Source organism: Mus pahari, chromosome 3, assembly GCF_900095145.1.
Source record: "Mus pahari chromosome 3, PAHARI_EIJ_v1.1, whole genome shotgun sequence".
NCBI lineage: Eukaryota > Metazoa > Chordata > Mammalia > Rodentia > Muridae > Mus > Mus pahari.
This window is the reverse complement of record NC_034592.1, coordinates 70,023,916-70,047,862: the sequence shown is the minus strand read 5'-3', so window position 1 is coordinate 70,047,862 and position 23,947 is coordinate 70,023,916. Positions and strand designations below refer to the sequence as shown.

Here is a 23,947-nt window from a genome sequence, read left to right as displayed (position 1 = left end):
GGACAGCCAGGGCTATACAGAGAAACCCTGTCTCAAAAACAAACAAACAAACAAAACAAAACAAAAAGAAACAAAACAAAACAAAACAAAAAAAAGAAGCGAAGTGGAGAGCAATCTCAAAGGGAGGAGAGGGCTGTTCCTGAATCCAGTTTGAGATGGTTATACAATATCCGAGGAAAGATGTCTTTTGGGTAACTGGGACACATTGAGAGTGGAAGCAAAAAAACCAGACTGGGAAGAGTGAGTTCCAAAGAAAAAGGATTAGGCTACATGCTTGCTAATGGAAGTCTAGAGCTAAAATTCTGAAGAGTGAAAAAGGATCAGTCTATGACGAACAATTCGTTGAAAAGTTAATGTCTGCATGGTGAATGAATGGTGTAACTAAATCACATCTCCAAAGAAAACTGTGAGAGATGACCACTACCTGCCTGAAAACTGAGTGAGACCAGTAAGAGAAAGGTAGACCAGAAAGGTCCCTGATCACTCAGTTCAAATTCATCATGTGGGCAAGGAGGAACAAAGGATTCACCTGCTCTAAAAACCAAACAAGGGGTTGGAAAGATGGCTTAGCAATTGTGGCTCACAGTTATTGGTAACTCCAGTTCCAGGAAATCTGACCTCTTCTGATCTAGAAAGGCATCAGGCATGCACACAATTCACACACATACATGTAGACAAAAACACTTATATACATAAAAATATGTGGAGCAGTTGTGGTTCATGCCTTTAGATTCAACATTCAAGAGGCAGAGGCAGGCAGATGGATCTCTGAGTTCAAGGCCAGCCTGGTCTATGGAGTTGAGTTCCAGGAAAGCCAGGGCTACACAGAGAAACCCTTTCTTGAAAAACTGAAACAAACAACCCCGAATCACAAACAAACAAACAAACAAACAAACTGTGTGGGTTGGTTGGAGTGGCTGGAGTTGGCTAATGGGTTAAGGGCACTTGTTGCTCTTGCAGAGTTCCTGGATTTGATTGCCAGCACCTACATGGCTGCTCTCAAAATATCCAGTGCTCCATGATCAATGTTCTGACCTCTGCAGGTGCCAAGTATAAGTGTGGTCCACACAGGCAAAACACTCACACACATAAATCTTAAAAAAGAAGCCCAGAAAACCTGTAAAATGGAGGTTACAGTTATAACTACTGCACAGGATTCTATCTGGAATCAAATGAATATATACCCACACAGCCATGGAACAACACCTAAGAGCTAACACTGTGAAATTTTTTGCCCATTATTAGAAAGTGATCTGACCCCATAAGCTCTTGGTTTAAATGTTTTAGTTACGTTTCTCTCCTTGCTATAATCAAATGCTTGATAAAAAGCAACTGAAAGGAGGTTTTATCTTGATGAATGGTTCAGGAGACAGAGTCAGTCAACACAGGGAAGTCATGGCAGTGGCAATGGCATGCAGCTATGGTGGTGAAAACTTGCTTACATCTGGCCAGATCAGGAAGTAGACATAGTGGAATGTAGGTCCTTTTATTTTATTTATTTATTTATTTGCTTGTTTTTCTTGTTTTTTTTTTTTTTTTTTAAGATTTATTTATTTATTATATGTAAGTACACTGTAGCTGTTTTCAGACACACCAGAAGAGGGCATCAGATCTCATTACGGATGGTTGTGAGCCACCATGTGGTTGCTGGGATTGAACTCAGGACCTTCAGAAGAGCAGTCGGTGCTCTTAAGCGCTGAGCCATCTCTCCAGCCCCCTGTTTGCTTGTTTTTTGAGACAGGTTTTCTCTGTGTAGCCCTGGTTATCCTGGAACTCACTCTGTAGACCAGGCTGGCATCAAACTCAGAAATCTGCCTGCTTCTGCCTCCCAAGTGCTGGGACTACTGCCCAGCTGGAATGTAGGTCCTTAAGTGGCTTTTTCCTTTTCCTCTTCTGATTCAGTCCAGAACCTCAGGCCGTGAAATGGAGCTGTCCACACTCAAGGCAAATCTCCCTCTTCAGTGACGTTTTTCTGAAATCCTTCCACAGACACACCCAAAGTTGCACCACCCTTGGTGTCTAAGGACTGATTCAATTAAGTTGGCAAAAGAAATGAACCATCCAAAAGACCTATCTTTAAGCCTTTACACCTTTAATGCTTTTAAATCCAGTACTCTGGAGGCAGAGGCAAGTGGATCTCTGTTTGAGGCCAGTCCGGTCTATGGAGTGAGTTCCAAGACTGCCAGAACAGTGAGGCACTGGCTCAAAACAGCAGCAGCAGTAGTAGCAACAAAAACAACAAAACAAAAGCCTACCTCTACTAATAACTGAGTTCTTGGGCAAATGTCTCCGATTAGCCTAGTTTTCTCCTCAAATGAAACTGGAGATACTATACCTACCTGGGTTTGTTGGGTATTGTGACACAGACACCTGGAACTACTTTGAAAAATGTAAAGTACTGAATGAACAGATATTATAGCCTCCCAGTCTATAATAAAAACTTAAGACTAACAACAGATACTTTCTATATTATAGGCATTGTGCTTAGCACATATGTCTCATCGAATCTTTAAAACAACTTTAGGAGGTTGAATACTGTTATTATTCCCATTTTATAGACAAGAGATGTCTCAGGGAAAGGGAGCCTGTGATTTATCCAAAGTCAGGCAGTAAACTAATATAAGTTTCCAAAGGCCATACTCATGAAGTGGATTATAGGCATGGAACCAGTTAGCAGTGGTGTAAATGATTTTGAATAACTGTCAGATGTGCACAGAGAAACAGTTTAGAATCTGGCAGAAGTTGTTGGATAATGACTGATTCATAAGATAAACGAAAGAAATCATTGGACTTTTATTCTACATTTACTAAAGAAAAAATCATCCTGGTTATTGGCTCAAGTCTGTAAATCCCAGAAGTCAGGAGATCAGAGGCAGGAGAATCTCATGGAGTGCCAGGTTGGCACTTTAAGCATACAGAGGAGGTGCGGGTGGGGGCAGGGAGGGAGGGAGAATTACACTTTGTTTCTTCTTGCCAGCTCCGCATAGCCTCAAACGGGTACATCTTGACCTGATGTGTGTGTGTGTGTGTGTGTCCCCGCGCGCGCGCGCGTGTGTGCCTGTTTCTGCCACTTTCCCTCTGCCTGGGTCTCCTGCTTAGGCTAACTTCCCCACTTTTTGGCTTGTGGTCTAGTCGAGCAGAGCTCTGATCTAGACAGTGATGCAATGCCTCTCCCTTTCTGGTCGCCCTTAGCTTTCCTGGACAGCAGATAGGGAGAGACCCTGTAACCACCTCCCGTCCGAGGGAGAACCAGTAACGACTCCTCTCCGCCCCCTGCAGTCTTTCCGCACAAAGTGACGGCACTGCCCCGCCCACCTCCGTGGGTCACGGAACAATCCTTGAACTATAATTCCCAGAGGGCCAAGCGGTGGCGCGCGCTCACTCCAAACTACAGGTCCCAAGATGCATCACGTAACCGCGTCTTCTACTACTGCGCAAGAGCGGAACCGCCTTTGCTTTCCGGCTAGTATTTAGGTGAGCGTTGTTCGTGGTTTGCTGAAGTCCGAAGTTTCTGCGACCCTGCCTTTGGGTCCGTGCCTGAACAGGTAAGGCTTAAGGATTCCAATTACTTCCGAGAAGCCCCGGCAGATTTTGGTGTCGGAGCTAACTAGACCCAGAATTGTGGCTCAGAATTAGAAATAGTAATTTAAATTTCTTTGGTAGTTTCTTTGTTGTTTGTTTATTGTTGTTGTTTCGAGACAGGGTTTCTCTGTGTAGCCCTGGCTGTCCTTGAACTCAGAAATCCGCCTGCCTCTGCCTCCTCCTACCAAGTGCTAGGATTAAAGGCGTGCACCACCACTGCCCGGCAGTAGTTTCTAATTTACAATGTTTTGTTTTTCCAACTGTGGTCCTTGTAATTCCCGGCACAGCACTGTTACGAGAGGACGTGTAACTGCGCACCACATAGCAGCTGGGGAGTTGATTCAGTTATTAAGTCGTTGGATTATAGTAAGTAACTACTAGTAGTCCCAGAGCTGGACATGCAACTCTTTTCTGAGTCCGAACCCAGTGTCCTGTTCTTTGCATACGATTCAGAGGCTTGTTTTGTGTTGGCTAAGGGAGCCGGAGAATGGGCATGTGTTACTTTTGTTTTCCAATGGAGTGATGGAGGAAAGACTATGCAATTCAAATCTCCTGTTAGTTACATCTGTAGGTAGTTTTCTTTTTATGTCCTAGTCATTCACTCTTATTCTTTGTTGAGGTGCATTACTATTATACCTACTAGAGGCCCAGGAGCAAACAAAAATACCTTTAGTGCTGGGAGGCAGAGGCAGATGGATTTCTGAGATCGAGGCCAGCCTGGTCTACAGAGTGAGTTCCAGGACAGCCAGGGCTACACAGAGAAACAAAAAAACAAAACAAAACACCTTTAGCTTCTGGTTGTGGGGAGTCTGGTTGTAAACAGTGAGTCTGGCAGCAATAAGAATTGTGTGTGTGTGTGGGGGGGGATAAAGGGACTAAACCATTGGAAGATTTTGAATAGTGGCATGATGTGGTGATTTGATCAAATTTTAATTTTGGTTCTAGGCACGTCAGCTTTACCGAAAAGATGAGCGAGGAATCCAATGATGACAAGAGGCCAACGACTAAGTTTGAACTAGAGCGAGAAACAGAGCTTCGATTTGAGGTGGAGGCATCTCAATCAGTTCAGTTGGAGTTGTTGGCTGGCATGGCAGAGATCTTTGGCACAGAGCTGACCAGAAACAAGAAATTCACTTTTGATGCTGGTGCCAAGGTGGCTGTTTTCACTTGGCATGGCTGTTCTCTGCAGTTGAGTGGCCGGACTGAGGTGGCTTATGTCTCTAAAGACACCCCTATGTTGCTTTACCTCAACACTCATACAGCCTTGGAGCAGATGCGGAGGCAGGCAGAAAAGGAAGAAGAGAGAGGTCCCCGAGTGATGGTAGTGGGTCCTACTGACGTGGGCAAGTCCACTGTGTGTCGACTGCTACTCAACTACGCAGTGCGTTTGGGCCGCCGTCCTACTTATGTGGAGTTAGATGTAGGCCAGGGCTCTGTGTCCATCCCTGGTACCATGGGGGCCCTGTACATTGAGCGACCGGCAGATGTGGAAGAAGGTTTCTCCATCCAGGCCCCTCTTGTGTATCATTTTGGCTCCACCACGCCTGGCACCAACATCAAGCTTTATAATAAGGTCAGAACTGGAACTAAAGGGGGGGTGGAGGGAAAGTTACAATCAGGGGAGGAAGTAGGTAACTTTGTTACTTAGAACTGCACAATTTTCCCTTTGAATATAATTGCCTTTTTTATTTTTTGGTGTGGTATTACTGCCACCTGATTTCATAAGAGATCATTTTAACAAAAGTCAGCTTTACACTGCTAAGCATTTTGTGGCACTATTTGTAGTAATTCATTATTAAGAGGTAAAACGGGGGCTGGAGAGATGGCTCAGTGGTTAAGAGCACTGACTGCTCTTCCAGAGGTCCTGAGTTCAAATCCCAGCAACCACATGGTGACTCACAACCATCAGTAACAAGACCTGCTTTCCTCTTCTGGTGTCTGTAGACAGCTACAGTGTACTTACATATAATAAATAAAAATAAAAATTTAAAAAAAAAGAGGTAAAACAGGAAGCAGAGGGCTTGGAGACATGGCTCAGCAATTAAGAGTCTGGCATGTGCCCGGCAGTGGTGGCGCATGCCTTTAATCCCTGCACTTGGGAGGCAGAGGCAGGTGGTGAGTTCAAGGCCAGCCTGGTCTACAGAGTGAGTTCCAGGACAGCCATGGCTACACAGAGAAACCCTACCTTGAAAAAAAAAAAAAAAAAAGGATGGGGTGGGGTAGGGTCCGGCATACACCTTTAATTTCAGCAGCGTCAGAGGCAGGCAGCTCTCTGAGTTTGTGGCCAGCCCAGTTTCCACAGTGAATTCCAGGACGTAGTAAGACCCTATTGCAAACAAAACCAAACCAAAATCAAAAACAGTACTACTCCTTTCGAGGGTCAGATTGGCTTCCTAGCACCCTTGCCATGCTATTCCCAGTTGCCTGTCATTCCAGCTCTAGGAGGATCTGATGTCTTAGGCCTCTGTGCACCTGCACTCGTGTGCACAGGCAGACATACAGATACATAATAAAAAATAAGACATTGTGAAAAAGAAGCTGAAGTAATATAACGTTAAATCCATGTTATGGGGTTATGAACCAGTCATTTAATGAACCAGTCATTAAAAACATCAATACTTACAAACAAAAAACCCCATCAATTTTGATGTTAGTATATCAGTGAGTATTATAGTTGATCTATAATCCTAGGACTTGGAAGGCTACGATAGGACTTTCAGGAGTTTGAAGCTAGGTTAGAGTTTTGTACTAAAACCCTGTCTCAGAAAAGTAAAAATACTGGGACGCTAAGGTTGTATATAGCTCAATTGCCAAGCACATTTCAAGGCTTGTGGTTGGATTCCCAGCCTGTAAAGTTTTAGGATGGTACCTATTACTCAAAGAGGAACTTAGATGGATTTAGGAGCTGGCGAGATGGCTCAGTGGTTAAGAGCATTGGCTCCCCTTCCAGAGGGCCTGGGTTTAAGTCTCAGCACCCACTGGTAGTTCATGACTAACTAACTCAAGCTCCAGGGGTATCCTACATCCTCACAAATGAAAACAACAATGCACATGAAATAAAAAGTAATACATCACTAAGAAAAGTAGATTTATTTTTGTTCTTTTGATTATTTTCCAGATTACATCTCGATTAGCAGATGTGTTCAACCAAAGGTGTGAAGTGAATAGAAGGGCTTCTGTGAGTGGCTGTGTCATCAACACCTGTGGCTGGGTCAAGGGCTATGGTTACCAAGCCCTGGTGCACGCAGCTTCAGCCTTTGAGGTGGATGTAGTTGTGGTTCTGGATCAAGAACGACTGTACAACGAATTGAAAAGGGACCTGCCTCATTTTGTTCGAACTGTGTTGCTTCCAAAATCAGGGGGTGTGGTAGAACGCTCCAAGGACTTCCGGCGGGAATGTAGAGATGAACGTATCCGAGAGTATTTCTATGGATTCCGAGGCTGTTTCTATCCCCATGCCTTCAACGTCAAGTTTTCTGACGTGAAAATCTACAAAGTTGGAGCACCCACTATTCCAGACTCCTGTTTACCTCTGGGTATGTCTCAGGAAGACAACCAGCTCAAGTTAGTACCTGTCACCCCTGGGAGAGATATGGTGCACCATCTCCTGAGTGTCAGCACTGCCGAGGGCACAGAAGAGAACCTTTCTGAGACCAGTGTGGCTGGATTCATTGTTGTGACCAGTGTGGATGTGGAACACCAGGTGTTTACTGTCCTGTCTCCAGCGCCCCGCCCACTGCCTAAGAACTTTCTTCTCATCATGGATATCCGGTTTATGGATCTCAAGTAGTAATTAGCAAGAAGCCTCACTTTCTGGGCCATAGAGTTCTGGCCATCACCAAAGGCAGTTGGAATGAACTATACCAATCTTACTAAGGTGGCTAACAAGGCCAACTAGCAGAGTGCACATTTGCTACCTCTTAGAACTGGTAGTAGCCAGACTCCTGGCTATTCTTTGGTTCATTTACTCTGAACCAAAAGGAGACAGCTCAAAAAGAAAATCTGAATATTTTTTTAAGATCACCTAAGGTACCATTTTAAAGATTCCAAGACCCTAGAAAATTCCATGTCTTCCACTGTGCTACCATGTGGGTTTTCTTGTTAGCACTTTCTAGTATTCTCTGTATAGTATTTGATATATCATTTAACCAGGATGAAAGTGGGAGAGTTCAAACTTGAAAACAATTATTTTAATAAATATTATTGTGATAGAAGTTGGTATGATTCTTTTTTAATTTTACTTCTTACCCCTAAGCATTATAGAAGCTATAGGAATGATTTATTGCTAAAGTGCTGTGAGGAAGGAAAAACTAAGAACTTGTGAGCCATTCATATTTTGTTCTTACTGGTAAACCTGTTTCCAGTTCCCAGGGTATTCAGAGATAAGAGGTTAGAGATAATTTGAGATGATTTCATATCTAATTTCCTTGAGATAGTCCATTACCCTTTTTTTTTAAGTTTATGTATTTTGTGTGTGAGTGCTCTGTCTGCACATATGTCTGAATGCCAGGGCATCAGATCCCATCACAGATGGTTATGAGTCACCATGTGGTTGCTGGGAATTGAACTCTGGACCTTTGGAAGAGAACCCAGTGCTCTAAGCCATCTCTATAGCCCCTGTTCATTACCTTTTTATTATAGTTATTCTTCATCTTGTCTGTGTGGAGTCGGGTCAGAAAGTCCAAACGTACTAGAGTTTTTGGGCATTAGGCTTAAAATCCCATTTTGGTGGTGCTTGTCTGAATTTTAGTAAGTATATAATTTAACCTTTTCTTCATTCCATAACTCACATGCTCATCAGAAACTGTTCTCTGTGTGAACAGTTTTATACGCAGCAAAAGAATAAAAAAATGTAAGTAGTAAACAGAAGCTTAAATTTGGGGATATGGGATAGAGTCATGGATGGTACTTTCTGAATATACCATGAGAAAGACCTGGAAAAATTAAGCAGTAAAAACTTTCAGGTAGAGGAAACTGCAAAATCCTCGAAATGAAAGCTTTGAGTTTAGTGAAGGAAAAGCATGGTAGTTGGGTGTAATGAACCAAACAAAAGTAACAGTGAGGCTGGAGGGAACTGGAGAGATAAGCCATGGTTCATAAATTGGCATTCAGCCGATTTTGTCCACAGCAGTGGGAGAGATCATAGGACTAACTGGTCATTAAGCAGAAGAATGGCACATGTGACAGATTTTCTTCTGGGTATTCTCATGGTTAATTTTGGTTAATTCTACCATTCCATTCCCCCTACTTCCCTGTCCTCTGTCCCTGTGTGCTCATCCTCCATCTAGTACTGCCCATCTCACAATGCTTTATTGATCCACTCTGAGAGATCATTGCTATGTGGATAATTGATTACAGAGGGCAAGCCTCTGGAGAAGCCAGGGAACAAATGGGGATATTCGTGTGTCCTTATCAGAGTGTGAATTGGTGGACAGGATAAGGCTGCAGAGAAGGGGCTGGGGAGAGCTACTGTCTGTACCATCTGCGGTATTTTCAGAATAAAATGCATAGGACTGGCTGATGAGAGTAAGACAAAATGGAGTCAAGGATGATTATGAGGGGTTTTGTGTGCCATGTATGTGTGAGTGCTTGCTTTACATTTTATGTGTGTGACTATTTTGCCTCTGTGTGTGTGTGCACACCACATGTATGCATGGTATCTAGGAAGACTAGGAAAGGGCACCAGCTCCCTGGAGCTGGAGTTGAGCCTGTGATTGCTACATGGGTGCTGGAAACCCAATTCTGTCCTTGGGAAAAGTAACCAGTGCCTTTTTCTTCTGTTTTTTTGGTTTTGTTTTTTTGAGGGAGTTTGTATAATCCTGGCTGTCCTGGAATCCAGTCTGTATCTAGACCAGGCTGGTCTCCAAGTCAGAGATCTGCTTGCTTCTGCCTCTCAAGTGCTGGGATTAAAAGTGTGTGCCAGCTGGGTGTGGTGGCGCATGCCTTTAATCCCAGCACTTGGGAGGCAGAGGCAGGCGGATTTCTGAGTTCGAGGTCAGCCTGAACTCAGTTTAGCTGTGTACTGTGAGTTTCAGGACAGCTAGGACTACAAAGAGAAACCCTGTCTTGAAAAACAAAAACAAAAAAAGTGTGTGCCACCACAGCACCAGGCCCCATCCCCACCCTTTTTTTGGGGGGGGGGGGCAAACAAGTGTTTTTGACTTCGGAGCCATCTCTTTAGTGAGAAATTGTATGTGCACATTTTAAAAAAATATTTTACTTATTTTATGTAAGTACCCTGTAGCTGTCTTCAGACACACTAGAAGAGGGCATTGGATCCCATTACAAATGATTGTGAGCCTGGCAGTGCTGGCACAGGCCTGTAATCCCAGTATTTGGGAGGCAGAGGCAGGCGGATCTCTGAGTTTGAGGCCAGCCTGGTCTACAGAGTGAGTCCCAGGACAGCCAGGGCTACATCGAAAAACCCTGTCTCAAAAAAACCAAACCAAACCAAACCAAAAAAACAAAACAAAAACCCAAAAATTCAAATGGTTGTGAGCTATCATGTGGTTGCTGGGAATTGAACTCAGGACCTCCGGAAGAGCCATCAGTGCTCCTAACCACTGAGCCATCTCTCCAGCTCATGCTCACAGTTTTGAAACAGGGATTACACTCAAACTTAGTACACAGCTAACAGTCTTCCTTCCTCCACCATACAGGTGTTGGGATTACTACATGTGCCATCATACCTGACTCATAAACAAATGTTTGAAAGGTTTTTAGAAACATTTTAAAAACTATTTACTCTTATTTTACATACATTGATGTTTTGCCTGCATGCATGTCTATGTGAGGGTGTTGGATACCCTGGAACTGGAGTTAGAGACAGTTGTGAACTGTCATATGGGTTCCGGGAATTGAACCTGGGTCCTTTAGAAAGGCAGCCAGTGCTCTTAACTGCGGAACCATCTCTCCAGCCCCTAAAAATTTTTGTTACCTTTTTTTTTTTTTTTTTGGTTGTCTGTGTGCATGATGTATGTGTGTGGAATGCTTGCCAGAGCACATGTATGGAGGCTAGAGGACAACCTATGGAGTGGTGTCAGTCTACCTTTATGTGGGTTTGGGGATGGAATTCAGGTCACCAGGCTTGTAGAGCCAATCACCTTTGTTTACCCACCAACTTAAACTATCTCACCATTATTATTCATAAATGTGTGTATATGAACTACATTTTATGTATGTGTATATACACATACACACACACACACACACACACACACACATATATGTAAAATTTTTTGGACAGGATCTCACTGTAACCCCAGTTGGTCTCCTACCTTGCCCTCCTAAGTGCTAGGATTGCAGGTGACCAGGTGCCAGGAAACTATAGGAAGGAGTAAGAGATAGCAAGTGAGTTTGGGTATTGTTGAAGTCTGAGTCATTACTCATCTAACTGGAAGTTCAGCATTTGAAGCCTTAGAACAGGTTCGGGTTGAAAGTTCATGACAGCCACTAACTTTGAATACAGAGCTGTTTTAAGCAATGTAATTTAGTAATTTAGGTACTGTGAAAGTGGAAACCAGGAAACAGGATGGAATTAAAAGACCAAATGGGTTTGGGATGCAATTTTAGTGGTATAGACATAAGACATTGGATTCCCTTTTCAGTACTGCATAAAATAGCAAAACAGAACAGCAGGGGTGGGCGGGTGGGCAGAATGTGAAGCATATTGGGGATTAACAAAGAAGACTTCACTATGGATCCCAAAGCATTGGTATGTATCAAGACTTTGAAAAGTGTATGTAGTATTGGAATGGTGGAGCTATAAGCCCAACTGAACTAGACTGGAGAGGTATTATAGACTGTGGAGGTAAGGTGCAGGCTTGTCTTCCAAGAAGCCTTTGTTAAGAAACAGGGTGGAGGGCTGACAAGATGGCTTAGCAGCTAAAGGCACCTCTTGCCAAACCTGACAGAAAACTCATTCCCATAGTTGTCCTCTGACCTCCATATATGTTCTGTGGTGTGTGTGTGTGTGTGCCACTACTACCTCACAAAATTAAAAACAAAACAAAACAAACACCTAGGGGAAAAAAATCAGTAAAGGGGACTTAGCAGATTCAGGTTCTGCCAAGGCTTCAGACCTTGCAAATGCTAACCCAAAACGCTGCCTTTGAGCTTCATCCCCAGCTCCAGGGAGAGTTCAGGAGGTCAGGGAGTAAAGATAGCATTTTAATGTGAAGAGGTTAAATGCGTTTATTGTTACACTGCCGAAAGAAAGTATTCTTTTTGCTAAGTTGAACTGTGATCCTGGCTTGCAGTTTTATAATCATGAGAAAACTCAAGGGAAGGGGATTTGAAAAAGCATCGTGACACTGGAGAAAAAGCGTTAGGTATTATTTGATATACTTGTCAAAGTAATTTATTTCAAGTATGATGATCTGGATAATACATTGTTTTAGTCTTCATTTTACTCTGGACTATTTTTCAGAAGCTTTTGAGTTGCATCCTAAGAAAAGAAAAATGGAATCCGTGTTATGCCTTGGTGTCTTTGCTCCTTTGTGGGTTCTTTTTCCCACCTTCATTCCCCCCAGTTTCACCTCCTATCACTAGATAAGATAGAAAGGAGAAAGAGAGAGAGATATCCTGAATCTTAATTTCTTTTTTCTTTCGTTTCTTCTTTGAGCACTGCTACTAACAAACCACAGCCTGAATGACCAACAACCACCAATATCAGGGCTCTAACATTTATATACCCTCTGGAGTTCCCAGAATTCCAAACATCACACAATCACAGTCAGCTGCTGGAGAGAGTCCAAAGCAGCCCTATATTCTTATATCTGGAATTAAAAGGAAAACACATTCTTATCTTTGTGTGTGTGTGTTTTTTATTTTTTTAGTTTTTGAGACAGGGTTTCTCTGTATAGCCCTGGCTGTCCTGGAACTCACTCTGTAGACCAGGCTGGCCTTGAACTCTGAAATCCACCTGCCTCTGCCTCCCGAGTGCTGGGATTAAGGTGTGCACCACCACGCCCAGCTCTTTTTGTGTTTTTTAAAGAAACCAAAATCCAAAATTGTCACTACATCTTGGGACAGTGATTATGTTTCTGCTAGTGCTCATCCAGCTAAAATTAGGCTGACAATCCATCCAGTAGTCTAATGTCCCTAGTGACCCTGAGGTATTCAGTACCTCTGTTTGGATGATGGAATGCTTTTTCCATTTAGTATACTCTGGCCAAAAGACATGATGATTCACACAGGTCTTTGTAGAAAAATTGGGTTGGCAGGATGGGTCAGTGGGTGAAAGGACTTGCTGGGCGTGACTGACAACTTGAGCTCCTATCTGTAAGCCAAGAGAGAACCAACATCCAAAAGCTGCCTGAACTCTGCCCGCCTTCCCCTTCCATCTTTCTCTCTGTCTCACACAAGTAGTTTTCCTACTTAAAAAGGTAGGAAAATTAAAAATGCTTAACTTGTGAAGTAGAGAAAATAAAGCTTTAAAATCCTAGAGAAATAAAGGATATTTGACCCATCTTAAGGAATCATTATTTTATAGGCAGAATATACTTGATAGGGTGAAAGTTGTACCTCCAACTAATACCTTAAAATTATTCATAAAGCTGAAGAGTTTTTTAAAAACCCTCTCCTTAGACTGCTCTATTGGCCGTGCCACCTCCTTCCTCCTTCCTCCATGTGTGATGTGTGAGCCATAGCCCAGGCCATACCACCATTCTGCCACGGTCTGAGAATTTACCCCACTGACGTCTTCGCTCAGCCAGGCATGCTGGCACACACCTTTAATCCCAGCACTTAGGAGGCAGAGGCAGGTGGATTTCTGAGTTTGAGGCCAGCCTGGTCTACAGAGTGAGTTCCAGGACAGCCAGGGCTACACAGAGAAACCCTGTCTCGAAAAACAAAAGAAAACAAAATTAATGCTCGTAAGGGTTGCAATAAATGCTGCATTGAAGCCAGTAGTAAAAATGATAAGGGATAAGACTAGATTCTAAAGAACAAAGGGTAGATTTTTTGCTTTAACTGGATGCCTAAGGCTTAAGTGTCAAAGTTAAATCAGTAACATTTGAAGTGAAGTCAAGGAAACAATGACAGGACTTGGAAATCACCCTGAATGAGACCTTCGCTTCAGGGAAGCGGCTCGGGGATATCTTTTTGAAGGGCTGTTATGTAACAGAGCTGCTTTACAAATGAGCGATGGCCTGAAGCTGTAAGAGGAGAGCCCTATGGCAAAGCTACTGGGTCCACAACCGTCTCGGCCTAATTAGGGCAAAATGTAGTGCTGCGATCTACGGAGAGTTGGCCAGCAGCTCGCCAGGGACAGGAGCTATTCTAGAAAGACTTTTCTTTTCAGCCTGCTTTCTCAAATTGGGTGAGGTCAGGGCGCCCATCCCTTGTGTAGTCGCGGAGGTGTCTACGCCTCGCACCGCTCACTCCCCGTGCTTCATTCCATCGGTGAGCACTGTAAAGCTAGGGATAGCAGCCGCGCTCCTTCATCTAACCCAGCCCTTGACAGAACCCTCTCCTCAGACTGCTCAATGGGCCGTGCCGCCTCCTTCCTCCATAGGTGAGCCATAGCCCAGGCCATACCACCACTCAGGAATTCTGCCACGGTCTGAGAATTTAACCCACTGACGCTTTCGCCAACGGATTGTTTTAAATAAAGTTTCAGTCCTTAAAGAAAAAAAGAAAAAAAAGTGGGGGGCTGCCCTACCTAACCCTCACACCAACGAATGAAGAGGCAAGGAAGGAAGCCGGAAAGGCTTCCCGGTGATTGGCTATCGTAGACGCTTGTCAGGACTGTACCAGGCTAACTCGGAGGAGGCTGGTGAACTAAGAAAGGGCATCTGCTTGTTTTTTGAGCACTTCCGGTCCATACGTAGAATTGTTTTTTCTTAAAAGTTTTTCTTGGCTACACTCCAAATGGGAAAGCGGACAAAAGAAGAGAAAGATCTCGCCTGCTCAGTTCCTCGTTCCCAAACCTGCGCAGTTCGCCATGCCCCCTCTCCCGACCATCAGCTAGACACGACGGCCAGGCGCGCGCGCTCCCGTGTCACTACGTATTTGCGGCGCCGTGCCCCTGCAGCCAATCAGAAGGCGAGGTCGCCGCGGTCGCCCGCGGCCGCGCGCACGCTCCAGAGCGCCGTGGGGGCGGGGGCTAGGGGGTGAATGGAAGAGTGAACGGGGGCGGGCTCGGCGGCGCGAGCCGCATGAATGAGAAGAACGTGCCCCGCGAGAGACGTCGCCCGCGCCCGCGCCCGCGCCCGGGAGCCAATGGGAACGCCGTGAGGGCTACAGACCCTAGGCTGAGGGCAACGGCCGCGCGCCGGCCGCACGGAGGCGAGCGTCGGCCGTCGGGAGCGCGCGGCGGCGGGGCGGGCGTGGAGCGTGCGGGGGCCGCGCGCTGCCTCTCAGAGGCCAGACGGCACTGCCGGGAGGCGGCGGCGACAACGACGGCGGTGACAACGACGGCGGCGGTGACGGGCGCCGCGCCGGGGGTGAGTACCGGGGACGCTGGCCCCTGCGGAACCGGAAGTGCCGGGCTAGTGAGGTGGGAGGGGAGAGTGACCTCTAGGGAAGGGGGACCGCGGAGGGGAGGAGGTTAAGGCCCTACCCCTCCTCGGGCTGTACGGGCCCCGAAACGGACGCCCGCAGAGTCTAAGAGAGCCGCGGCCGCCCGCCGGGGCTTGGACCCGGTTGGTGCCCGGCTGCCCAGTTGCCGAGCCGCCGCCCCTTCCTTCCCCTGCCCGCGATTCTCTCAGCTCCGGCGGGCCCTGCGCGCGGTGGATTCCGTGTTTTCTGGGCCAGGGGTAGTTAGTCCTGTCCCGGGTGATGACTCCCACTGCTCCTGCTGCCGGCCGGGAACTGTACCTCCTTTCACCGCTCCGCGGTTCAGGCCCCTCGCCCTACACTCCACTGGTACTTATTTTGGTTAGAGCTTCGTCCTGTGGTTACCTGTTCTTTCTCCCATCCATCTGCTGCTTCTCCCTACCCCCACCAGCCAGGTGCTCCCTGCTTTTAGTACTTTGTACTTTATTTTACAAGTAGGGCTTGAATGTATTTGACAGTATTTTATCTGTAGCCGTCTGTTCCTTGGGAAGTTTCAAGTTCCTTAACCAGTTGGCCAAATGAAACCACTAAAATGAGAAACAAGAAAGTGACTTAAGTTATTATAAGTAGTCGTGGAATAGATAGATGTTACATTGTAGACCATTTTTGTCCTCTTGGGTTTACTTCCTGGTTAATGCCATCTTGTCCAGGATAATCTTAGGTTAGATCTCCATCCTTTTATCCCAGTGTGAGCCTGCTTTGTATCAGACAGATCTCTCCGGTGCTCATGAATACATACGAATTCACCTAGTGTTTGTAAGAATTCTATCGCTAGGTACTTGGGCATCTACGTCGATCTATAATGATAATATACTCTTTTTAAACTTCTTGGGATCAGCCGGGCGTGGTGGCGCACGCCTTTGATCCCAGCACTTGGGAGGCAGAGGCAGGCGGATTTCTGAGTTCGAGGCCAGCCTGGTCTACAGAGTGAGTTCCAGGACAGCCAGGGCTATACAGAGAAGCCCTGTCTCAAAACAAAACAAACAAACAAACAAACTTCTTGGGATCGTTACTTCATAGCATGTATGCATTCTTCTATATGACATCTCCGTTTCTATATATTCAAATTTAGTGTTCTGTGCTATAAAGCTTGGTTATTTTAACAAATAATACATGTGCTATCCACAGCACTGCTCCGAAGGAACTACTTATATCAAACCTTATGAAAGTCTGCAAACTACATATCTTGAATTGTTTGTTGTTGTTTTGAGACAGGATCTCTGTACATAACTATTGCCGCCCTGGAATTCGCTTTGTGAGACCAAGCTGGCCTCTAATTCAGAGTTCTGTCTGCCTATGCCTCCCAAGGGCTGGCTCTGTATTGTTTGTTTTATACATACATACATATTTTCACTCTGATTTTTTTCCCTCTCAGTCAGCATGTGTCATGCACATTCTTGTCCACTTTAGTGATACTGTTGTGGATACACCAGCTTGTGACTGATGATCCACACTCACCTTTCCGGTTTAGTCTCTTCTCTTTCTGCACCACATTCCTTTGATAAGACTTGATGTGTTGTTATTTATACCCAATAAATTATTTTATCTTGTCCCTTCTAATATATATCCTAACATTTGTCCCTTCTAATATATATCCTAACACTTCAGACAATGGTCTCATTTATATTTCAGTATGTGGTTCCATAATTGCATGTACTGCTGTACCATGACAGAATTAGTCTGTGTGACTTTCATTCTGTAGTAAATGTGATCTACAATAGTATAGGATTCACTTTACATAATATTTAAGTTATTTTCCTTTTATCTTTGGAGTTTTGAGGGAAACAGTTTCTTTACTAATACTGTCTACAAATCAAATTTGCTTGTTCCAGTTGATAAAGATATTTAGGCCTAAAGTCAGGAAATAGAAATAAGCATAAAATCAGGACTAAATAGGATCTGGTTTTTAGTTGGACCATAGAAACTTAGTGGAATCTTTGGGCCTTCTTTCTAATGTTGCTTACCTCCCTCCCTACCTCCCATCCTTTTTTTTTTTTTTTTGGTTTTTCGAGACAGGGTTTCTCTGTGTAGTCCTTGAACTCACTCTGTAGACCAGGTTGGCCTCAAACTCAGAGATCCGCCTGCCTCTGCCTCCCAAGTGCTGGGATTAAAGGCGTGTGCTACCACCACCCGGCTCTGCCTCTACTTCTTGAGTGTGGAGATTAAAGGCATTCACCACCACGACTGAGTGGTGACAGTAGCAGGCTGCTTTGCCTTCTATGTCTTAGGTAAGAAAAAAAGTGATAAATTCCAGAACACATTTGTATTTCATTGTCTGGAGCATTCACTGTTTTATGTTTTAATAGCTGCTGTTGGTATCAAGTAGTATACAACTTGTTGGGGAATAGCACTGCTTTCATTTGAAATTCTAACTTAAGCAGAAACCTTGGCCTGTAGATTCCAAGGTATCATTAGGCATGTAGTGTGGTAGAAAGGGTCTATGTCAGCAATTATACTCTTGGGTTAGGAACCTGGCTACCCAAGTGATTCAGTGGAATGGCCCCAGGCATTCTCTAGCCTTCAATTTTATAAAATAGGATAAGGGACTCTGTCACCAGATAATGTGAGTAAAGTGCTTTGAGATCACCAGATGAAATGCATCCTGTAAAATTAAGGTGCTCTTGTTGTTTTGTTACTGTGATCAACAGAAATAATTGCTACTCTAATCATATTGAATTAGGAGGAACTTAGTTTATCTCCGAATAGGCCAGTGTTAGGAATTAAAAACTATTGAATTTGGAGGAAAAGGACCAATCCTTGTGTTGAACCTAGTCTCATAGAGAATATTTCATCTTTTGGTGCAAGATCAATTTTTTTTTTTTTTGCCTAGGACCCTTAATAGATGATTCCAAAAGTCCAAAAATTGAATTTCTGCCTTTTTGGTGTTGTAGCTAAAAGCCATAGGAATAGAAAGAGGCACACAAAAAAGGAAATGATAGTTACTGTCCTATTTTTAAGCTTTCTTGATTTATTTTATTTATTTATTTATTTATTTTTTTGAGGGGGGGTTCGAGACAGGGTTTCTCTGTATCGCCCTGGCTGTCCTGGAACTCTCTCTGTAGACCAGGCTGGCCTCAAACTCAGAAATCCACCTGCCTCTGCCTCCCAAGTGCCGGGATTAAAGGCGTGCGCCACCACCACCCGGATGCTTTCTTTCTTTATTATAGGAATAAATATCCTGTTTGTCCAAAGAGAAAAATCTGTTTTAGCAGTGCCCTTCACTCCTGTGCCCTTGTTTGCTTTTAGATTTTTATATTCTTGCTATGTTTTGTTACTGTACTTCTGTCAAGAGAGATGGTCTTATAAGGGCTAGTCTTTGGATGACCTTAGGTCAGATAAGACTAGGTTCTCCTTCAATCAGAATGAATAGCCCTTAAAAAGGTGAAGGTCTGCATTTAGAGTTATTCTCACATACATAGAAATGAATTGGAAAATAGTCTTTCTTTCAAAAAGCACTTTGTAAGAGTGACCTGTAGAGTTTTAGCCTTGGTGTTCTTAAGAAATACCATGAAAGCATTTTTTTGATGAAGATAATTTGGTTTTCCCTAGGTAAAGCACCATATCCCATTTGAACTCTGCATCCAGAAAGCCCAAGATTGAAGACAAAAGCTCAGAGACATTGACTGACCTGGAAACAGGGACATCTTTGGAACTTTATCTACAGTCATCTTTTAAACTGTCATCAGGTGAAATCAACTTCATCTTATTCTATTCTGCTTATTGAAAAGGACATGACTTCTTCAAGGATTTTAAATTTCCTTTTAGTTTTTCATGAACTTTATGGGAAACAGAGCCCTTAAAAGACTTGGGAATAACAAGAAGAGATTGAAAACAGGCAATACTGCTGTCTGTTTTTTTCTCCCCATTCAAAGAAAAGGATTTACAACTCAACCCTGTAACAGCTGTTGTCCAACTTTGTCCATCAAGAGAGAAATAAATAAAATTAAATCACCATTGCCAGCCGACCAGCCCTGGTGAAGTCAAGGTGTGAGAGTGGTGGCATTGAGAAGACGGCCGGAAAGGGACGAGGACTGCAGTTAAAATAAATCATCTTCTCTTAGAGCTGGAAGAGACCCCAAGTTCCTTCTTGGATTAAAATAGAAACCCAGGGCACACCTTTTAGGTGCTGCTTATAGTGTGGTGTTGTGGAGGGGCTCTTGTAACTCCTCAGAAGAGTTAAAGCTTCCTGCCCTCCCCTCCCCCTGATACTTCTTTCCTCCATTTCGAAGACCTGCCTTCATCCATGAGCTATACCTTGATCTGCCTGACTCTGCATGTTTTCCACCTGCAACTGTTTGCATGCATACAGCCTACTCTTTGTCTTCACGTTTTAAACTGTACAAGTTGTGTTTCTTAATCTCCTTTTCTGCTCTATTCTGGGGAGGTGGTTTTTAATCAGTTGAAATCACCTTTCCCCCTCCCATGTGCTTTCCTTCATTTGAGATCTTTTGACCTTCATTTTTATTTGGGAGGGGGAAGGGTGATAATTATACATTTTCTGTTTTCCCCAGTTTTTTTCCTCTCTGTTTCCCTCATCCCATTTTCTTGTCTGTTCTGCCGCTGTGTGGGCCTGGGCTATGCGGCAGGGCACATCTTTCATCAGAGCTCCAACATGCCCGCAGAGTCTGGAAAGAGGTTCAAACCCAGCAAGTATGTACCGGTCTCAGCAGCCGCCATATTTCTAGTGGGAGCTACAACACTCTTCTTTGCCTTTACGTGAGTTTTCTCCAAAGTGGCATTTGACGGTGGGAGGGTCATGCCATGGAAAGTGAAGACTATTTTTTCAGTGTCATTAGTTATTTGGAAGGTCAGTTACCTGACCTTACTCTGTTTCCTCTACTTCCTGTCTTTTGGATTCATAGATGTCTTCATGTTTTCCTATCTAGTTACATCATAAGTGATACTAAACTAGGGAGGAAGTAGGAAAACACAGGCTTCAAGAAATTTAAATGACAAAAGAGAACTAGAATTGACTTAAACTTTTTGTTGTTGGTTTTTTATTTGCTTTGTTGGCTTTTTTATTTTTGAGACAGAATCTCTTCAGAGCCCTGGCTGTCCTAGAACTTGCTATGTAGACCAGGCTATCCTTTAACTCACATAATCCTCCTGCCTCTGCCTCTCAAGTGCTGAGATCAAAGGCTTGCACCACCAAGCTGTGCTGACTTAAGTCTTTTCAAATAGCAATCACATCTGGCATGTCTGAGACATAGACTAGAACTGTAAAAGCTAAGTACCTCAGAGAGGCCTTCTTGTTGTTGTTGTCTTTTTTGTTTTGAGACACAGTATCACTATGTTGCCCATGCTGGCCTGGCATTCCATAAGTAGACCAGGTTGGCCTCCTTTGTGTTAATTTTCCCTCTGCCTCCTGAATTCTTGGATTGTATACATGTTTTTAACCTTTCTTTGCCAAAATTGGTTTTGAGATTTGAGAATTTTGAGACAGATTCTTGATATGTAGCCTAGGCTGGCCTTACGTTCAAGATCTTCCTGCCTTAGCCTTCTGAGCGCTGTGGGAATTTACTTAAGGCATACTAATGAGACAGTGTTAATTTTTAGTGTTACCTACATGCTTTTTCTATACTTGTAAGAGCTAAGGTCTGGAGAAGTAAAGGCTCCTGGGAAAGAAGTTTTATTTGGGAAGATAATACTAGAAGAGTCATTTGCATTAGTTCCCACTAAAAGGAGTGGGAGTTCCTGTACTCATTAATTCTAATGGGAAAAGTGGTTGGCATTCAAAGATTCCTCACTTAGAGTCTAGGATCTGTAGCCTTCCTAGTTAGGATCTTGAGACTTTGTTCATATTTGTTTTACTGGAGGAGACTGATTTTTCCCCTTCTGTCCCCAATGTGGCCACCTAATGTCTTTTCTATTAGCAGTTTATAATGAATCTGTACCAGCCTTCTGAGCTTTATACTGTTGAGTCATTGAGTTAGCATTCCAGTTGCACCTATTGGAGTGATCAGGGAACTAAGATCTTCATTCTCTTGAGTTACCTGTGTAACTCATATTCTGTTCTTGATATGTCAGATAGTAATGGGAGGAGTGCTGCTTCAGTGTCAACATGTTTTGATTTTTGCTGTTTATGTATAAGCAAAATCAAAAACTTAACCAAGAGATATTTCAGTCTTTGTGCTTTAGTAGTGTGCTGGGTCAAGAGAGATGTATAACTGGATCAGGGTAATACCTTTAGATATACCTGCTGGGAATGTCTGTTTTCCTTTGGGAGTCAAGCTCTTGTGGTAGCTAAAGTTTTCAGGCAGTAAGTGGTTTCTTCCAAACTGTTGCTGAGATTGAGCATGCAGAATCCATGTATTTTAATTGTTAATCTGGAACCACTGAAGTGCTTGACTCGTTATACCCGTTTGCCCACAAAAGAATTGTCTTGACAGGCATTGTCTTACTGATAGTTGAAGCTGTTTCTACTACTTTTTTATTCTTTGCTCCCAGTTGAGTAGGGTTCCTGCAGCAGAAAGTTTGGTTTTGTTTTTTGTTTTTGTGGTGCAGGGGATTGACTCTGGGGTCTTGTGCATGCAAGGTAGTCGACTATTTTTTAACATAAAACTACATCCTTAGCCTTGGAAAAAATGGATTCTATTTGGAATTTCTGCTTCTAATTCAAATTTAGGAGAGCCTAAAATCATAGGTGATGTTCTGCCATCATTGGTTTCCACAGAATCAATGCCTAGGTTCTCTTTTCTTACCAAAGTCTCACTTGTCCACCCTGTGGAGTCAGTCATAAGCACTTTGTTGTTTTTACTTTATCACTCGTTTTTGGTGCCCTCAGCAGCCAGGAAAGTATTGGATACCTTGGAACTAGAGTTAAAGAAGGATATTGTATGGAAGAACAACAGCCCTTAAACACTGAGCAGTCTCTGACCCTATCACCTAGCTCTTGCTTCCTCTGAGAGCCTTGACCTTTGTCTTTCCCATCTGACTGGAGTGCCTCCTAAATAAGCATCCTCCTGGGCTGAGGCACCACTGCTCTCAAGAATGGCTCTTCTGTGCATTCCCCCCTTTTGAGATGCAGTTCGTTGGAAACCATGTGAAAGAATTCATGGTTTCAAATGAAGAAATGAAGAAGGCTCTTCCTGAACTCACTTCTATGTGGGGCCATAAATCTGTAACTGCTCTGTCACCCTCCTGTTCTTTTCACTAGGTTACAAGTGGCTCTTACATCAGTCTAGGTCCCAGGTGATAATTACTTTGGGACCTGGAGGACTGGGAACAGGAGGAAGAGTTCCTTTCAGCTGGCAGACATAATTAGTGGAGGCATGTAGGCTTCAACTAATTAGGAGCAATTTACCCTCCATGCTTCTTTGTTAAGTAGGGAAAGCTATGAACAGAAATTACCAGTTAGGTCTGGTCATCAAAGAAATAATGATGCTTTTCTGCCCCAGAGAAGTCTGCAAAGAGTAGTTGAGGTTCTCCGTAGAGCAGATCCTCCTCCTCATTGACTTCATTTGTTCAGTACTAAAGCTAGGCAGGAACTGGGAGCAGCCTGTCTTAATTCATTTCTGTCTTCACTGTTTGGGTAGGAGAATATCTGTTTAAGTAAACCTGTATCTTCCTGATTACATAATAGAATTTGTATCTGGGTTCCATCTGTCGTAGTTTAATACTTTTTTGGGGGTGGTTTTTCGAGACTGGGTTTCTCCGTATAGCCCTGGCTGTCCTGGAACTTACTCTGTAGACCAGGCTGGCCTTGAACTCAGAAATCCGCCTGCCTCTGCCTCTGCGTGCGCCACTATGCCCGGCAGTTTAATACTTTTTTGTTTGCTGCTTTGAGACAGGGTTTCTCTATGTAGCACTGAGCCAGTCCTGGAACTCATTGTATAGACTAGTCTGTTTTTTAACTTAAAGATCTGCCTGTCTCTGCCTCCCAAGGGCTGGAATTAAAGGTGTGCCACCACCTCTGGCCAAGTTTTGTTATTTTAAGACAGTCTTACTATGTAGTGCTGGTTAGCCTGGAACTCATTATGTAAACTAGGCTGACCTCAGATTCATAGAGATACATCTGCCTGCCTTTGGCTCGTGGATTAAAGGTGTGTTTCACCATGCCTGGCTTTTGAGGTCAAGAGACTGAATTTGGTACTCTGTTGATGTTTTTGGACTTCAGTTCTTCCTTTCTATTTATAAAGAAGTTGAACTGGAGCACTGTATTTCAGCTGTGTGAATATTTCTAGATGGTATCTTACATGGAATCTTAGTACATAAAACAAAAGTTAAGAATGAATGCTGGGTGGTGGTGGCGCATGCCTTTAATCCCAGCACTTGGGAGGCAGAGGCAGAGGCAGAGGCAGAGGCAGGCGGATTTCTGAGGACAGCCTGGTCTACAGAGTGAGTTCCAGGACAGCCAGGGCTATACAGAGAAACCCAGTCTCAAAAAACCTAAAAAAAAAAAAAAAGAATGCCAGGGTTCAAATGAGATCAAATGAGATTTATACAAGTCCTGCTTCCCAGAGTGCCTAAGACCTCCGAGCTCCTGGCAACATCATTGGGAATCACTAAATTGATCTCCTCTATAGGGTTCCCAAGTACAAAGTCTCAACTTTCCATTTCTAAAGTTGGAGAGAAGAGGTAGGGAGATCTCTGTTTTTGGTAGAATAAAAAAGCAGGTTAGTTAGTAATCTGGATGGTGTCCTATCCGTGGCCCAACTTGCTCTCTTTCAGATTCTGCCTCAGGTCTCTTCCAATCTTTCTATCTACAGAACTGGACAACCTCTGTAGAGGTCTCTTCTCTCTTCTCTTCTCTTCTCTTCTCTTCTCTTCTCTTCTCTTCTCTTCTCTTCTCTTCTCTTCTCTTCTC

General features: G+C 43.8%; 2 protein-coding genes across 4 annotated transcripts in view; both read left to right on the top strand.

Annotated features, from left to right (window-relative positions):
- Positions 1 to 3,460: 3,460 nt before the first annotated feature.
- Positions 3,461 to 7,796, top strand: Clp1 (cleavage and polyadenylation factor I subunit 1). Its single transcript, XM_021193895.2, has 3 exons — positions 3,461 to 3,545; positions 4,528 to 5,155; positions 6,701 to 7,796. Exons 2-3 carry the CDS (start codon positions 4,550 to 4,552, stop codon positions 7,370 to 7,372), a joined length of 1,278 nt encoding a protein of 425 aa, XP_021049554.1. The 5' UTR covers positions 3,461 to 3,545; positions 4,528 to 4,549; the 3' UTR covers positions 7,373 to 7,796.
- A 7,056-nt stretch (positions 7,797 to 14,852) lies between these two features.
- Positions 14,853 to 23,947, top strand: part of Zdhhc5 (zinc finger DHHC-type containing 5) — a 28,199-nt gene continuing 19,104 nt past the window's right edge. The window contains exons 1-2 of one of the 3 annotated variants that reach the window (XM_021193959.2): positions 14,853 to 15,029; positions 18,691 to 19,857. In XM_021193959.2, the coding sequence (XP_021049618.1) occupies positions 19,754 to 19,857 (104 nt within the window). In that variant the 5' untranslated portion in view covers positions 14,853 to 15,029; positions 18,691 to 19,753. Of the gene's footprint in view, positions 15,030 to 15,127; positions 15,451 to 17,320; positions 17,370 to 18,690; positions 19,858 to 23,947 lie in introns of those variants that run through there. The other 2 variants (XM_029535767.1, XM_029535768.1) reach the window with 2 other exon arrangements.

Bases quoted from the DNA above. Each gene is read 5' to 3' on its own strand.
- Clp1 (XM_021193895.2), top strand. From the start codon at position 4,550: ATGAGCGAGGAATCCAATGATGACAAGAGGCCAACGACTAAGTTTGAA. The intron at 5,156-6,700 runs GTCAGAACTGGA...ATTATTTTCCAG, and splicing joins ACATCAAGCTTTATAATAAG to ATTACATCTCGATTAGCAGA.